Consider the following 18,698-nt stretch of genomic DNA (forward strand, 5'->3'; position numbering starts at 1 on the left):
AGACCTAACACAAATATAATAGACTGAGAAATGACTTATTTGATATTTGTATTTTTATATTTCGTAAAGTTGTTAATTGAGGTATATAAATAGAGTCTACGTTCCTTTTCTAGTCAGAATTAATATATTCAAGCAAAACATTGCACATTGGAAACTGCGAATTTTCCTAGTTCCCAACTTGTTTTTGAAAAATATCCAGGGTAATAATGACGTTCAACATAATGCACTTCACACAGACTTCAAAACTAAGTTTGGGGACATTTTGACTATGGAAATGGAACGTTGAAGAATCGGATATCATGTGACAATACCTCACAAGGGTGCCCCTGTATACCGCCACCCGGTTGTTGGGCAGGCAAGGGAAGGGAATATTTTTACCAAAAAAATAAATGATTATCACATGGGACGTTAATAGTTTAAGAAAAATTCAATATTCAGCAGGCAGGGGGTCTACGGAAAAAAAGTTTGGGAACCTCTGATCTATCGGTTGTAGTAGGAATAAAATTAAAGGATTTGAGAGGGTGAAGGATAACTGCCTACGCAACTCCGGTCGCTAAATACAAAACCCCAAGTGATCTCTGAACTTTGACCGGAATAAAATCTTCCTTCATTTATTATATTACTTTGCATGTCATTATTTACATTTCAAGTCTGTGACTTACGGTTAGTTATTTTTCATAAATCCAGTGTAACGGAAAGATTATCTGACTTCAAACAACGCAATCCGTACCTAACTAAGATGACGGACGTTACGTTTGAAAATGTCAGAAAAATTTGACGTATCTTTCAAGTTTTGTGAAACAACTTTGAGAAACTGCCAGCATACAGCACCACTAGTCACCACCAATCGAAGGCCGTCAGGTAAAATCGTTTCGTTTATCATGAAAGTGTAAAAATAATGTTGGGTTCTTATTAAATGATTGCATTAAACTTCTATTTAATTGCCATCCATTGGTTTTGTGCTTTTAAACTCCTATTTAATTGCCAGCCGGTAGGTTTTGTGCTTTTTAACTGTTCGGTTAGTTATTGTGAAATATAAAATTGAAAATTGAAACGGTAGGAGGCCATGGCGGAAATAGGTTAATGATAGCCTCTCGTGAAAACTGCAGATTGCCAGCCGCATGAATCAAAGAAGATCTCTTTTATTGAAAACGTTTTTTACTAGACATTAATTCGAATGAGTGGCATCATAAACCCATGTATGTAAAACAGGTTCATGTGTAAAAAAAATACAATAAAAAACTTACAATGAATCTTCAAGGTGAGAGGATGAGAAACATTGAGAAGCCGTCTCCGGTAATTATGTAAAATAATAATGAGAGTGCTTTGAATGCAAAGTCTAGTTGTCTGGTCTCACAAGTATAAGGCGGCGCGGGTATTCCCGCCTTATACATTACAACTCGTTTTTTTATGAAATACATTTCTTTAAATAAATTTAGGTTTTATTATCATCACTACCTTCAGTTTTTGGTTTGCTATATATTTTCCCTATTCATATATTTAATCGTTTTTCAAAATAGTTGAAATACATTTCCAATGTTCACACATTTAAAACGGGGAGGTTTTCGAAAGAGATAATTTTATGATATGTGTACCTACCTAGATATTGCTTTATTGTATCATCGAAGTTTATAGCACAAATATCCCCAACGTTAGCCATAAACAATGATTTAAGTAAAAACCTTATTCCTAGAAACGTGAATATGGTGTAGATATTACGTATGTACTAGAGTAAATGAAATGTGGAACTACTCAATGGGAATAGGAACGATGACAACATGGTACAGCCATTTCAGAAGACGTTATGTAGGTAGATATGCAGTATGCAGGAAATATGAACTTTCTGTAAAATATGAAGAGGTCGGGCTACTTTCGCACTTTCGAGGGAATGGGCCTATGGTTGAGTGTTGTGGACCTTTGCAGCACTCTCAATCAATAATGTATAAAGGAGAATGTATCATCCGTAAGCAAGTAGGTAACTACATGCGAAGTTATTAAGTAGATACGCCCTCACTTCGTTTATCGCCATATCTGACCTCACAATGGACCGAAGAAAGCAACAAAATTGAATCATTTAATTTTATTTCGTTTCTCTATTAATAAACAGCCCAAGGGCAAATTACTAAATGGCCGAACTCCGTTGTCTCACTTTCTGGCATTTTGATTTATGAGAGAAAGCGTAACTCAAACTCGAAGCTAAGTGGCAAATAAAAGACACGCATTTTTTTCTCAAGCGTTTTTTGATCATCTTTCAATGCGTAAGTAAATAAAGTAATCGAAATTGTCTGGGAAAAGTTATTTATTTAGTGGGTCGCTAAAATACGTGCAAATCGTTAATTTGTAGGTCAATCGGAGATTTCCATTTCTAAATGCTACAGAGTCAAAACAAAGTCCAAGATAACTAGGTATTCATATATTTATAGCAATTTTTTTCTTTTATTTGAGAAACTCTCTTACTGACACAGAAAACATTGTCTATGAATGGAATCTAGAATCAAATCGGCCAGTTTTTGCGAGGTGAGAAATCTTTTAATTCATCTTATCGGTTTGATTTATCTTTTTTCTTTATTAATCGGATCACATGCTTTGCCGACAGATAGCTATGCTGTGACGTGTGCTCAATGCAAGGCTTCTTGTGAATTAAATTGAAGAGTTAGAGAACAATCTGAGATCGGTGCAGGAATGCTGAGTGCGAAGTATGGCTTCGGATGGCCCACTTGACCGCTACTCTCCTGGGAGAAATGAGAAACGAAAGTTCATGAATATCATGATTTATTTTCACAGCGTCCGAAGATTTCCTTCGCTAGGCTATTGACACGCCTTTGCACCTGTTGACAACAAACGTTTGACTTTCTTTGATAGATTGCAGATTCTGTGTTGATATTTTTTTCTCCCAATCTAAAAAAAAAAAGATAAAATAAAATATTTTCACATTAACGACTTTCTTATTGCTAAGTCTCTTCTACTATTGCCGCTACGTGAACCTTGGTATTACAATACCGATTCATCTTCTTACTACATTCTATGTCGAAAACAATATTTCTTTGTGCTTTAATGCACCTGTACTAAAGTTATAAAAATGAGTACCTACACCCATTCTACAATAACCGTCTATTTGAAATCTCATTTCATTAAATTAAACAACATTTTAAAAGAGAGTTACAGGACGTGACATGAAGAAAAAATTTTCCAGTTATTTTGACTTCTTAGTTGAAAATCGTCTTACCTAATTTATATTTGAATACACATTTCAATCAGTTTTGTGCTGTTGAATATTTTGGTTATTTATCTACATAAGCTAATGGATAAGGAACATTATGGGGTTTTAGGAACATTCACCGCACACAAATCGCTGCGGAAAGTTCATCGCACACAATAGATAAACTAAAATGTTTGGATGGTGCTGAGGACTGTTTGCATTACATGAATATTGACAAGTTAACCTAATCTAACCTAAACTTACCTAATCTAACCAAACCTAACCTAACCTTAACCAACTACTTTTTACGTAATTGTAAAAAGCATCCACTTTGTGGCCCTGTGGTTTTTGACCACTATAGTGGTCTGTTTTATAGTGGTTTGTTTTTGACCACTATAGTGGTCAAAAACAAATTTATGTGTTTTTATTGTAAACTACTTTTTAATTTATTTCTTCGTATACTTTGTTTTTATTTATGCTAAATTATTTCAGTAAAAAACACTCTTTCCGCGGTGAATTGTGTGCGGTGAACTTTCACCGCGGTAAATATTGTGCGGTGAACTTTTTCCGCAGTGAATGTTGTGTGGTGAACTTTCTCCGCAGTGAATGTTGTGCGGTGAATTTTACGCGGTGAATTTAGCGGATACCTATCATCGTATTGTAAAAGTACCTTTGTAGTGTGTAAGTACTTCATACTAAACTATTGAAGAGCCGCGTGACTAACTCATATAATTTGTGCGGTTGTCTTTCCAATTGGATAAAAACCACGGAATCTCCCGCAACAGTATAACAAATACATCGAAGCAAAAGGAATGTCTCTAGAATAGACAAAGATAGTGAGACGCACATTTCGAGTGGTTGTTTTATGAATCGAATCATCGAAATTTCAATAATATTTTCTCTTATAATTTTTTAAACGATTTCTAGAATGAATAACCCATCTATCCAACTAACTAACCATCGCAGTGTTTCCCCGTACAGGGTAGACGGAGGCAAACAACTCGGTCTTGACACATAGGTACTCATTGCTTCATTTACATTCAAACATCGTTTCATACACACTCTTCTGTTATTCCGACTCTTGAAACGGCCTGACTAAAATATCTCAAGTATCTGTAAATATGTACATCGATTGGTTATTTATTAAACCGAGGAAGACATTGCACGATCAAGCGAATCAGATACATATTTGAGTCGGGCCATGCCAAGAGTCGGAATAACAGAACAGTATGTACGAGTATATCAATCGAAATAATAAGAATATAATGTTTATAAAGATTTTTTTAAATATCTTAAGGGGTCCAGAGACGATCAATCTCAATTGTCAATGTGCAAGCTAACGACATTGACAGTGTTCGATTGACGAAACTTCAAACATAACATTTCATTGACCTTCGACAATATTTTCGAGGCAGTTGGTTTATCTTTGTCTGCGGAAACAGCACTATGTAAAGTTTATATCAATACAATCATAATGTTTGGATTTTAATTTCCGTATCTCTGGACAATCGAAATACAGTAAATAAAACAAATCTCCGAAATTGAATTTCAAGGGGCTCGCGAATTGAACGAACGATTGTCAATCGTAAAACGAAACGGTATTTCCACAGCGTCAATGGCGGTCCACATTATTTTTCCCATTAATTGGAAGTCTCAATTGCCTCAGTAAAAGATCAATTAGTTGTCAATTGAAGAAATGACGTATATCCACGTAACTATTGACATTTGACATTGATCGTCTCTGGGGCGCTTTAAACTGACTGAACGATTTGATGAAATTAGTAGGCGTTCGTACATCGTTAGAGTTTTTGAACTCTCGGAAACTAAAATACCTATTTCGATTTTTGTTCCATCTCTACTGCTACTAAAGTCAACCTCTGCCAGAAATAATAATAATTGCTAACGAGAAAGAAGACCTTTTACTAAAATAGTTAGATGGATTGGCTGGTTTTGAAATACCGACATTAAATTTATGAGTTAGGCATTAGTATTATGTTTAAATGAGACATGAAGCGAAAAAATAGGTTTCGCTTTTTTACCTCCAACTGACCTCCAACTCTCCCAACGCTCTAACTAAAACTACCGAATTCTGTTTACAAGTTTTGACGAGATATTAGTACGCAGTAGCGCCTCTAATTGTAGCTCTATGGAGTTAGGTTAGTTTGATGATGGATTTGTGTTGCATAATGCACACTTAAGTGGGACACGGTTGGAGTGACCATTAAAATCTACTTACAGATCCATCTACTCACGGAGATATTTCCACGCTTCAACATGAAGTTGTTAGAGTGTAGAATGCTAATGCCAAGTCAACCCTGATCCTCCTCAAGAAAAGTAAAAAGTAATGACAGAGGTCTAAAAGTCAAAGTGTAATTTATAACATTAAGGAGATTGCAGATTTCGTCATGAATGCAATTTACTATTCTTGCATGTTGCATACAAGGTTGCTTTTCATATCGTTTATTTTTTGCTGCAGAATGTGTGAAGAGGATGCAGAATTACCGAAACATCTCCGATCCTTCGATGGTTCCGTTGGTTTACTTTGATCACAAGAAGAGTCAGATTCTCAGATAACTGAAAAGTCATGATGTTGAACCAGAAGACATAGTTAACTAAGTAATTAATTACCCGATGATAACCTCGGTCAAATGGCTGAGTGAAATTAATACGGTGAACTATGAAAGCTAGCAAAATAGACCCATGAATTGACTTTAATATGCGGAATTACCTACCTGTATTACTTACCTAAACATCATTAACATTATTGTCAGATAAAGTGTTATATCAAACCGCAAAGCGATTTCGTTCTACTGACATACGTAATACAGACGTTGGCATAATAACATTATAGATTTTCAGCTTTCAATAATGGAATTTCGTCCGCATTGATCGATTATTTGGACATTGTTACGCTATTCAAAACATTATTCTTACAAATATGTAGGTACCTGTTAATAATTATTAGTAATAAGAGTAGGTAATAAAGGTTCATTTATCATCTGTTTATTTTCACAGGAACGTTAACAACTTCACTTTCTTGCGTTCCGTTAGAGTGCAGAGTTTACCAGAGGTAATAGAGTTTACATTCCCGAAGTGAGAGTGAGGCGGGTCATGACTTAGAGTAGAGAGTGGAGAGAAAAGAGGAAATGTGCGAGGCATAGATAATAGAAACAAAGGGAGAGAGAAACATGGAAGTGTGCCTACAGTTGACGAGTTACAACCTACGGACTATTAAAGCGGCGCTAGAAGCCAAAAATGTGTATATTCTTGGTATACCTTATATCGTAGGTAATAGGCATTAAAATCGCTTGACAAACGGAGTCTAGAAACGTTCGATTTCAAGCAAAAAACTGGTTTTTATTTATTTTGTTAATAATTTTATAAGAAAGCAAAAAGTAAATCAAGTGAAATTGTCGCAGATAATTTTAGCTATAATACTGTATATTTTTAAAGTTGTTTCCTTTATGCGTTCATACATTTCTACTGAAAAAAAAAAGTTTTTAGTAGTTTGCTTTTATATTTTTTATTGAGTAATTTATTTTTTATTTGTATTCTACTTAAACGAAGCGATAGGAAAACCTTCAATTTATTTAAAGCATATTTTTTGGTATTCATAATGTACACCAATTCGTTATAAATAATATTCAAAATAGTGATTCGGCACTAAGCTTCGCCTTAAATATGAGGCGAAATATATAATATGCGATATGCGATTTACAGTAGTACCTGTATATCGAATATCGGGCATATTGGGGAACGATGTTGGCGATACTTTTATGCACGTAGTTTCATACTAATAATGGTTCATGGCCATCATCCAACAATATCATCCATCTCTCTTGTACCCCCCATCTCTTCGCAGAGTGCAGACTTCACCAAAGGTAACGGAGTTTAAATTCCTGCCAGGACTGCGTTAAGGCAATGGGCTCGCACCACAATTTGATTAAATCTTAATAAATAAAAAATCAGCATGCGTATATTTGCGCTCGTAAAACTCGAAAAGTAGTCAACCGATATCGCTGAATTTTCAAAATTTGTTTTTATTAGTGCCAGGAGTGTTTAGAGAGTGGATCGAATGGTAGAAGAAGTAGGGGATGCCTGAGGAATACTTAACACAATATCTGTGCACCGTAAGTTTTTTAACAATAACATTGTGGTATATAGCAGTGAAACATTAGCAATAGCGAAGCATTGCTGGGTCCACTAGTATTTCATACTGAGAAAGGGTAATTTAAAAGCGAAAGTGAAAAAACGAAAGGTTGCAAAAAAGAACCAAAAGAAGAATGAAGTTAAATCAGGTCGTATGACAGATTATGTAAAGTCTGAGCCAATTTCATTCGCTGTCCCAAAAAACAGTGATGAAGATACCCCTTCACCTACCAGCCCAAATCAGCCTCAGAATTTTGAAGACGGCGAAGGAATAAGTTTTACTGAGGGGTTTTGAATTACCCCCCAGACCCTCCAGTAGGGCTCACACCATAGGTTTAGCCTCGTGGTCTACAGATCCTAAACACGACCGTGCATTATGGTTGTAGGTATGGTGTAGATATGGTGTATGTAAGGTGATGGCATGGTTGTTTGGACTCACGGTTGGCGCAGCTCCTGGGGTCGGGGAGAGCGAGGCGCCTCTGGGCAGAGACCACCACCGCCGCGAGTGCCAACAATAATACGTGTCTTAACATCATCTGCAAATAAACAAATAACATTATTATTGATTATTATTAAGTACGCTAGAATTTAGCATATTTCATTTCCTCGTTATGAGCTGTTGAGGTGTGCTAGAATAACAATGTCAACATTTTAAGTGCCGGCTGACAAGCTAGTAGCTAAGCAAATAGCAGCTAGTAGCTAAGAGTATGCTGAATTACACGGAGAAAAATGAGTAAGGTTGCTGATTTATTAAAATCCTGTGAAAAACAAGACAGCAGGCCATTTCCTAATAAAATATTAGTTCCTCCTAATATATCGGAACAAGTGTTCATTCATATGCCCTGTTAATGATGATATTCGAAAATATAATGATTTTTATGAACACGTATTCCCGCGTCATGTTAATAATTTTTTTTTACTAAAAGTTTAACATGACTTTTTAGTAAAAGTTTAACAGGATAACGAATAATTTAAAGAGATTTTTTATAAATTAGCAATATTTTATGTCAGTAAGTTTTCTCCGCGTATTAATGAATTTCGATAAATTTCGAAAATAATCAATTGAATTGTCAAACTATATTATTGTCCACCTTACAAAATAGTCCAAAGTTTCGTATTATAAAAATATATAAAATTTGAAAATATAGTTTGTATTAACTTTTAATTTCAAACAGATTTTTTCAATAGTTCACAAATTCAAATGATCACAGACCCTCACAGAAATTGATACAAATCAAATAAATATTGTTCATATTAGAAAGGTTTTTTTACCCGCTTTATTAGGCTAAATCCAATATATATTAATAAAATATTTAATAATAATATTTCAAAACTTAGTTCAACATAAATATACGAGACGAGAATATTTCATTTTATAAAATATACGAGACGAGCAAATATTTTATTAATATAAAATATACGAGACGATCAAATATTTTATTTTGTAAAATATACGAGACGAGCACATATTTTATTAATATAAATATTTTATATTAGTAAAATATTTGCTCGTCTCGTATATTTATGTTTAACTGAGTTCTCGATAATTGTAAATATTTATCAAGTAAATAATATCGAGGGCTCTTCTCTTAAATGTCAAGGGCTGCTGTAAAATATTAAATCAGATACTTTGATCATGAATCAGGATATTGTTTTTTTTAATAGCTCAAGGAAACTTAAAGGCGAATCCTTAAAGAACGCGCGCTGTTCCATTAATCACATAAAATATTAAATTTATTATCAGTATTCCTATAATAATAAATACATTGATTATCCATAAGGAAGAGGAAGCATTTTAAGAACTTTAATCATCGGTATGACCTCGATGTTCAGATTGTATTATATAAAGGTAAAAACGTAATTAACGATCGTGTCAAATCTTCATAGTAAAAGTTATATATTTCTTTCAAACCTTTGACAAGATTAACGTAGTCATTTCGTGATGGCCGTTTAAATCCATTTGAATTAAAATCTCGGTATCTTCTTCAATTTCTGTTCAAAGTGAAAGTGATGATAAACTTTAATTGTACCGGAAATATACCATAGCGTGTGACTGCCGGAAAACTCTGCACAACATAAATAATTTAAAATATCGCACAACATTATCTGAAGTTTGCGATCATTTAATGTATCTATGCTTATTGTTAAATTAATGTTTTTAATGTGTTAAAAGGTTCGAAGTGTGATAATATTAGCTGTAGTAAGAAATTATAAAAACTTCAGTAATTTACTTATAAGCACTACACATTTTATTCCCATTGTAAAGTTGTATTTTGTCACACATTCTCTCAACAAGAGTGTAACATTAATTTAACACTCTCCCGAGAGCGTTAAAGCAATCACTATTGTTTTTATTATTTATGTATTTATTATGTGATGAGAAAAATCTCCCCCCCCCCTCTCTCTCTCCCGCCACCCCCCTCCACCACAAGCGGAAACTTTCCCTAGAGAAGCTGTCGTGATTATTCGACATGGAAAAGTGATCTCCTAGCTCTCACTATTTGGAAGCTGCAAGCTAAAAGCCATACAGTACTTCCCTGCAGTCACGAATGATGTAAAGTCGACGAGTGGAGGTATAACCGCTTTGTATAAAACCAACTAAACTCCTGTTTAAATATTTGCAATGTTTCACGTCCACATAATGTGTGCTGTATCTAAGTAACTATTAAAACCACGAACACACGAGATAATTGGAGGATTGTCTTATTTATACATATTGTTTAAGATTAACATTTTGGTGTCCTTGCAACATGTCATTAAAACACTATTGTTAAGCTCGTCACAGTTTCAAAATCCTTTTTTGTATGCTTTTTCGTAATTGTCATTGCTTAATAATGCTCATGGGATCTTTCAATGCGTAACAATTACTGGGTACAGTATGCAATATTATAACAATACCTAGGAGTTGACCTTTCACAATTACACAAAAAGAGATGACTATAAAAACCTCAATAAAAAGGTGCATGATGTCGAAACTTTTTATATTTGTGGTGGACTGTAAAATATATTTTGTTCTTATTCAAATAACAGCTTTCGATAGACGCAGTAAATATGAAACAAGGCTTGAAGTTGGTAATCCTTTTTTTATTAAAGATCTTTACAGTTGCTTGCACGATTGCGTATATTATTAACAAGAGTATGTAGCGCGGGAGGCGATTCGTTTCGAAATGCATTTTAATTTGTTCAATCGCGTTTGTAACATCAACATGCAGACATCCGATATTTGTCACACCAAAAACATGTCTCGATCATACCATAATAAGTCAGGTGAATGTGCCATCGCATCGTAACGGTGGCGCATGGTGCTGTGGTTGAACGGTAGCCTACTTGTCGATGGAAAGCGAAAGGTTCGTGTATTGTCACTCACGTTAACCGTCAAGGTGGCCATCAAATATATTATTGGATGTGCAATTGACTTGCGCAGGTATCTTGACTTTGCCATCGGAGTATTCATACTGATAACATTAGAATGGAAACTCCAAGTCACAAATCACACTTGTAAATGTTCGGTGAAGGGCAAAACTATAGTATAATGATATACGTGTGGTACGTGGTCAATATAATAGATTTACGTTCATCGTTAAAATGAAAGTCTCATAAACAATTCTATTGTTCTTAATATCGTTAAATATTTAGTCGGTTACTCGAAAGTAACGCGTTTAGAACTAGTCAAAGTCATAATACAGATTAACATAGCGACTCGCGGTGAATGGAAAGAGATATGAGGTGCGATTACTGAAAGTAATGATTACTATTTTCACGCTGGTCAAAATGAACTAAAGAAAGAAACCGATTCACTTAAGAAGCGAAATGTTTCATAATAATAATAATAATAATAACATGGCATTTATATAGCGCAGTTTAGTGTCATTTCACTTCAAGTGCGCTTAACTTTATTTTTTTCTTACTTTTTCGTATAACAAACTTTAAAAAAATGGTAATTCAGTATTAGTGGTTCTTAAAATTATTCCTAGGCTAGCTTTAGACTTGTAAGTTTTTTCGTAAATTTACGACTTCTAGCCAATGGGCATATTGCATTTTGAATATCCAATATGCCCATTGGCTAGAAGTCGTAATTTTACTAAAAAACTTACAAGTCTAAAGCTACACTTACACTTGGAAGTTTTTTCCTGTAAGTTGCTCACGTAAGTGACTTACGACAAATTTACCAATGTAAACGACACCCTACAGTGTGCCTTACCCAAATACAGATCTAATATTATAACATTAAATACACTGTTTATACAAAGTGATGACAAAACTTAGAATAACAATAACAGCAGGATAGGACGAAACACGAATATTAAAACTAAAACATAATATAAAACAGGGAGCAGTTTATGCTCAGAAATGAGAATTTTCTGAGCAGACACTTTAAAAAGGTACAATAAGGAGACAACCGAAACCAAACAATTACCGGAAGTTTTAGAATATGGCTTATTATAAAATATTGAAAAGAAGTTAAAATTTATGAATGGTAAGATTTTTTAATAGTATGCAAATTTACTATCACGCTCGTGAATAAAATGAACAGATTATTGTTTTTATTTTGTTGTCAAATCCCAAGATATTATTTTCTTGATCAGATATCAATTTACATTAATTACTAAGCTCAAATTTGAGTGCGTTTTTTCTACATTCTGAATACTTGATCGTATTGCAAACATGCATTATGCATATATATTATAAACGCTAAATGATATAATAAAACAAATCTCTCTTTTGCATTTTTTTTTTCTAATCAATTAGCATCGTTAATTTAAATTGAATTAACGCTTCGAGAAAAGTAATCACTGTTTTCATTGAATATGTTATTATCGTCTCTGAATCTGATGCGATTGAGATCTTAATTGGTGATACACTAAAACACTATACATATGTTACAGTTATCTGTTTTATTATGCGAATTTAAACACTGTTTACTCAAGTAGGTACATTAACACCAGTTTTATGTTATGGGAGTCAGAAGATTACCCATTGTTTTGCAATAGGTAGAAACGTTTAGTTTGAGAAAGTTCACCTTACCTACAAGTATGCGTTTATAAACGAACTGCTCTCCGATTATGCAATGAATTAACTTCTAATTAGTCTGGCAACACTCCAGGACGATTGCGTATTCAGTCTCACCTTTATGAAATGATTAAACGATTATAATTACATGTAATGAATGTACGGGTTGACTTTTACGATAATTTCTAATTATATTAAAGACTTCTAACCTATTTGGCCTGATTATTGAGAAAGCAACATAGATCTCTTCTAATATCTGGATATAATTTAGGATTTGAATATTGTAAAGCTACTCATCAAAAATGCTGAACGTTTGCAGCATTCGTTGGTATTTTTAATTAAGTAAATATCGTTCACCCTTTAAAATTTGATCCAAAAATAAGCAGCGTTTTGTAGTAGCTTTACAATAGTCAAATCTTAGAATTTAAATAATATTTGGATGATTTGTGAAGTTAAATCGTTAAGGCGAAGCTAAATGCTAAATCACTATTTTGATTAATCTCTATAACGAATTGGTGAACATTATGAATATCAAAAAATATGCTTTTGATAAATTGAAGGTTTTCCTATCGTTTCGCTTGAGTAGAATACAAATAAAAAAATAAATGACTCAGTAAAAAGTATAAATGTAAACTTCTCAAAAAATTATTTTTTCAATAGAAATGTATGAACGCGTAAAGGAAACTACTTTTAAAAAATACAGTATTATAGATAAGATTATCTGTGTCAGTTTCACTTAATTAACTTTTTTGCTTTCTTATAAAATTAGTTACAAAATAAATAAAAAACAGTTTTTTGCGTGAAATCGAAAGTTTCTAGACTCCGTTTGTCAAGCGATTTTAATGCCTATTACCTACAATATAAGGTATACCAAAATATGCACCTTTTTGGCTTGTAGCTTCTTCTTAAGAATTTGTAAATACATAAATGCGTATTATTTCTCAATGCAAGTCCCATAAATCCAGATTATAGTGTAGGTTCAAACTGGTGACATAATATAAGTGTAAGATAAATTACATATATATATACTGAGTATTGTTATAATTCCATAAGAATGCCTATATCTTTTAATAATGTTAAATTTTCTCACATTTTTATCTGTAGTTGGTAGTTAGCAAATTGCAATACTTTTTATAACCTGCAATTCGCATAGACTTCGCAGAGGGCCAGCATTTTCCCAGGGCTACAGTTACGTAGAAAATGTAGATGATTTCATTAATGTTATTATCGTATGTAATATATGCGGAACTGTCATTAAGGCGGTGTTGTGAACGAATATAAAATGACGTAAGGTAGTATCAACACAATGCACTTTTAGTCTCGGAATAATATAAGAGTCAGCATGACGATTCTTATTTAAAAAAAAACTGAATTCACACACACGCAATGTTTAGATATACTTCTGAGTGTACTAATCATGGTAGTTAATTATTCGCTGCTATAGTAAGCTTGGCGTCTTGACGCACCGAAACGACGCCGACGCTTGACAATGCACATTTGCCCTACTCCAGTGTTGTGTATTAGACGCATCTACTAATTTGTACTCGTGGGAATTCATCCACGTAAAAGACAAACTGTGTTATTATTTTTTTTAAATACGTGTGTGTATCTTGTTGGTACTTGTATTATAATGGCTTTGTGTCGCGTTCGGGTTATTTAATTAGCCTGGATTGCCTGCAGCGAAATTAGGCGGTGTTTCAATGTTATTGTGTGTCAATTTATTTATATGAATACCACGCAAGAGACCTACTGCCCGATATTAGTGGGACTATGGTATACCCAATTTGGGAATGTCGTGAGGGTGTGAGGTAATGAATAAGTAAGAGATGAGCATAGTTACGAAAATACTTTCAAAAATGCATGACCATTTTCTAGTAAAATATTAGTCATTCAGAATATATCTGAACACCTGTTCTCGCAGGTAGCCTTGTCCGAATAAGTATAATGGACTAGATATTATAGTTCCGACATCATGACAAAACATTGGTATTTTATTAAAAGTTTATCAGGATACCTATCAATTCATTCGTTAATGGCCTGCAATCCCGCTTTTAACCGTGTTACGAATGATTTTTAATAAATTAGCAATATTTTTTATCTCTCGACTAGCAAGCCGAAAATCGCGGGTTCAAATCCAGGCGTGCTCAAGTAAAATTTTATTTGAATAATTTGTGTTATTTCACAATTTTATTAATTTAAAAAAATATATATATTAAAGTATACTTGCGGAGGAGGAAGAAACTCTCAGTATCGCCCTGGTGTGAGACCACCATTCAGAATTGAAACTTTGCATGAAATGGTTTTAGCCGTGTTTGGTGACCGGATCTGAATAGCCAGGCCCCACTACCTTCAGCCTCACAACATATGTTGGACTATGGTATCTATGAAATCTATGCCATAGTCTCCAGACGGTTAGGAACAGTTGGGACTCTTGTGCGGGTTCTCTGTATTGGGAAGATAACAAGACTGCTGGAACAAGGCAGACAGGCAGTGTTCTGTATACTCTAGGAACTGTGTGGTGGCGTGTGGTATGGTTCGGTGTTTGTATGCGAATGATGTTAGTGTGACAGGGAATAGAGGCCGGCATGCGGATGCAGGTATATAGTAGCTCAAGTGAAGTAGCTGACAGCAGAAGAAGACGGGCAAAAGCAAGAAGAACCGGCAAACGGCGGATGCGCTTGGCTCGATCCATTGCGTTAATGTACCCAGAGTTCAATTATTATAATAACTCATCATAATTAATCATAAATATTATCTAAATAATTCCCGTAAAATCAATACACTTACAAACACGACGTGCATTGGAAGTTTATTCTGCTAGTTACCTGCCTCTTGCAAAGTGATACCACCTGTGTGTCTAGGGAAATTAAATTATTTTTTCGGTTTTGCTTGGCTTAAGGCGAAGCTTAATGCTGAATCACAATTTTGATTAATCTCTATAACGAATTGATGTAAATTATGAATTAAAAAAAAATTGATTTAGATAAATTGAAGGTTTTCCTATCGTTTTGCTTTTGTAGAATATAAATAAAAATATAAAAATAAACTACTAAAAAAAATATTTTTTCTAACGCATAAAAGAAACAACTTTTAAAAAATACAGTATTATAGCCAAGATTATCTATGACAGTATCACTTGATTAACTTTTTTTCTTTCTTGCAAAATTATTTACAAAATAAATAAAAACCGGTTTTGTGCTTGAAATCGAACGTTTATAGACTCCGTTTGTCAAGCGATTTTAATGCCTATTACCTACAATATAAGGTATACCAAGAATATGCACATTTTTGGATTGTAGCTTCCTCTTAAAACAAGCGAAACCGGTTGGTGAATAAATTTAAATGAATTAGAGGTTGGTTTTGACGGACTACTTAAATTTATTGTTTTAGTGATTGCATTTCCAAATTTTGTACAATGTTGATGTTAATTGTTGGAAACATAAAATGGAGTGTTATGTACAAAAAAGTATTTGCGAAAAGTAGATGAATATATGCCACATATTATTTATTTAAACTTTAACTGAGGTTGCTAGAACCATATTTTTGTCTTTTACGGGAAGAACACCGTCGTACTGCTAACATTACAAAAGCGTCTATTCCACATTCACCCTATTCTCCTGACATAGCCTTCAGATTTCCTTATCCGCTCTGTATTCAACAATCTTCAAGGAAACTCATATATCCATTGATGTCAGAAAATATGTCTATGCCTATATCTATAATAACCATCTCCGCACTACTAGATTTTTTCAAACTTGAAATCAGAAAAGTACTACAATATCGGGAGTCAATTGTAAACAATTTTTAAGATATTGAAAATTTACAAAAATCAATAAATAAAAACAAATTTCTTTTACTATAATACATATATTTTTATTTATTTTTTGTTTGACTGAGGATTGAATCTTCCTCCAGATCCTGGCTCTTTGCGTTAAATGGAGTGAACTTTTAAAATGTCTTTTGAAAAAAACAAACAAAAATGGTTTGACTGAGGATTGAACCTTCCTCCCCACTTAAGCCAAATCCCAATAGGATAGTTCTTATAGTTTATATTTTGTCTATTAACTTCTGTCAATTTTTTTCAAATGTTATGCGTGTGTATACGCGTGTGAGTGCGTGAGTGCCACCAAAAGGTGATAGAATGCATTGTCATCGACAACGAGTCTATCTGTCGAGTTTCGGCTTAATCGGTTGTCCGGAAGTGGTTTAATTTTCACTTCCAAGATTCCATTTCATTAATGTATTCATTCAATCGAGAAAACAAAATGGAGATTTAAAGAGATGCATTCAAAAAAAGTATTTAAATGCATCAACCACCGCCATCTTGTATTAATACAGTCTGTGCTGTAGAAATGAACTGACAGTTAGTATAAATATATATATAGTAGTACCATAATAGTTAGTATATCTTAGTAGCAGGGATTAGAACTAAACCCTGCTAAACCCAGTGCAAAAAGTTCGAAAACATGTTCATATGTTTAAACTGTCAGTTAATTTTCTACAGCACGACCTGTATTAATAAAGAAGGCGGTGCGTCAACCCAATAATATGAGAAATTACACATTACAACTAACTGCTAAAGTAGTTACCAACACCTACACAGGTAGGTACCGTTGAAGTAGGTAGGTAGGAACTCGTAAATCTATGTAATTTTAATTCACCTTGAGAAAAAACTTCAACGCCGCATCACTAACCTAACCATTAATTATTTAGATTCATCTGAAAGAGATTCATGCAAGTTTTTAACAAGAACAAAAAAACTTTAGCAGGTAGAAAGTTTAAATAATAATATAAATCTAGAGGTCGTTTTTTATTCAACCTGATCTAGATTAAAGAATGATCTTCAGAGTTCGACTTTAAACGATTAATGGTGAATCAATCTGTATTATGTGCCATAAAGATATAAAAAAATATATAACGTATACCAACAAGTTTGGTTTCTAATTCGGTGTTAGTAAATATACGACATTGTCGTAAATTACTAACTTTCCAACTATTTTTATGCATTGTTGCAAATCTTAAATCAATGTCTAAATTCTAATTATGCGTTTAGCATACATATTATAATGTAAACCCATGATGTTAATTACTAGGTAACAACTGATTAAAAAGAAAAATAATACGAGAAAAAGATGGTGGCTTTTAATTAACACGTGCAATAAAAATTTATTTTTATTAATTAATTACAGAAAAAGGTGTGGAGATTCTAAAACCAAGTTTGAAAAAATACTAAGCCGAAAACTTGTCTTCATTTTAGAAATTTCATGTCTATACGATATTTCTTGGCTAAAGCTCCATAGCTCACGATGGAAACGACGTGGCAAGCTAAAAGTTATTTATTTTGGCTCAGATATTTCAGAAAGAAAAGCTGTGCAAATTTCGTTACGCTAGAGCACACCATCTGGGAGTTTTCTGCTTTGTTGTTGAAGTAATTTAAACCTCTTGTAACTATTCCACACTTTTACCTCAACTTGATTTATCTGTAGTTTTTTCATCATCATCACAATGTAATAATAATGTTCTCACAAATGCGAGCCAGAAATATTTGGAACGATTTAAGACGCAATTATTTTTGATTTGCATCATGTTGAAGATCATTCGCAGTCACTCAATGATTAAGTTGATGATTTAAATAAAATTAAGTAGATTAGTAGGAACTTATACTTATTACTTTCATTTTGTAAATACATTGAAAAATGCTGGAGTCATTGCCTGTCTTACCATAATTTGGAGGTGTTAATAATGACAGATGCAACTATTCATATTACCGTTCGCTAAAAATTAATATATTGTTACGTACTTAAGAAGATATATTTTTCATACAAAACTTAAATTTGGATTTGAGGCCAAAATACTTAACAAAACTGAAAACACATTTTTTTGAAAATCTCAAATCATACCTGAATAATAAATAATCTCAATATTTTAGATCAACATGAAGTACTTTAACAGTCTTGTCCGTGTTAATCAAAACATTTGAATTATCAAACAACAGCAAAACCTCTCGAACGGTGAGCATCACAAATCTTATTTCACATCATAAAATGTCCACAGATTTTTTTAAGCTAACGCAACTATGTTTGGCTCCCAACTTAATTTTCATCATGAGCCATTGAGAGTTGAAAAACACAAGTAACTGTCCAAAAATACGATAAGACGCCGTACTCTACTCTGAATTTTTCAAATTTTTAAAAGAGTGTGTTTTCTAAACTCGGGTGAGACCGGGTAGTAACTAGATACCAGTATGAATATTTGTTTTGTTTAATGGTACCATATGAGATTAATGGTAACACGACATGTGGGCAAAAAACTAAAAACATCTCCGTTATTACCACAGGTA

The 18,698-nt window shown here is 33.4% G+C and overlaps 1 protein-coding gene across 2 annotated transcripts in view; it reads right to left on the reverse strand.

The window, feature by feature from the left end:
- The window catches only part of LOC149424394 (uncharacterized), a 37,229-nt gene that overhangs the window by 3,891 nt on the left and 14,640 nt on the right, over positions 1 to 18,698 (reverse strand). The window contains exons 1-2 of one of the 2 annotated variants that reach the window (XM_089631327.1): positions 13,740 to 13,771; positions 7,788 to 7,884 (exon numbers count right to left, since the gene is read on the reverse strand). In XM_089631327.1, the coding sequence (XP_089487453.1) occupies positions 7,788 to 7,884 (97 nt within the window). In that variant the 5' untranslated portion in view covers positions 13,740 to 13,771. Of the gene's footprint in view, positions 1 to 7,787; positions 7,885 to 13,739; positions 13,772 to 18,698 lie in introns of those variants that run through there. The other variant, XM_089631326.1, reaches the window with a different exon arrangement.

The sequence above is a fragment of the Hesperophylax consimilis genome, chromosome 4 (genome assembly GCF_061612785.1).
Source record: "Hesperophylax consimilis isolate HC1 chromosome 4, BYU_Hcon_1.0, whole genome shotgun sequence".
NCBI classification, from domain to species: domain Eukaryota; kingdom Metazoa; phylum Arthropoda; class Insecta; order Trichoptera; family Limnephilidae; genus Hesperophylax; species Hesperophylax consimilis.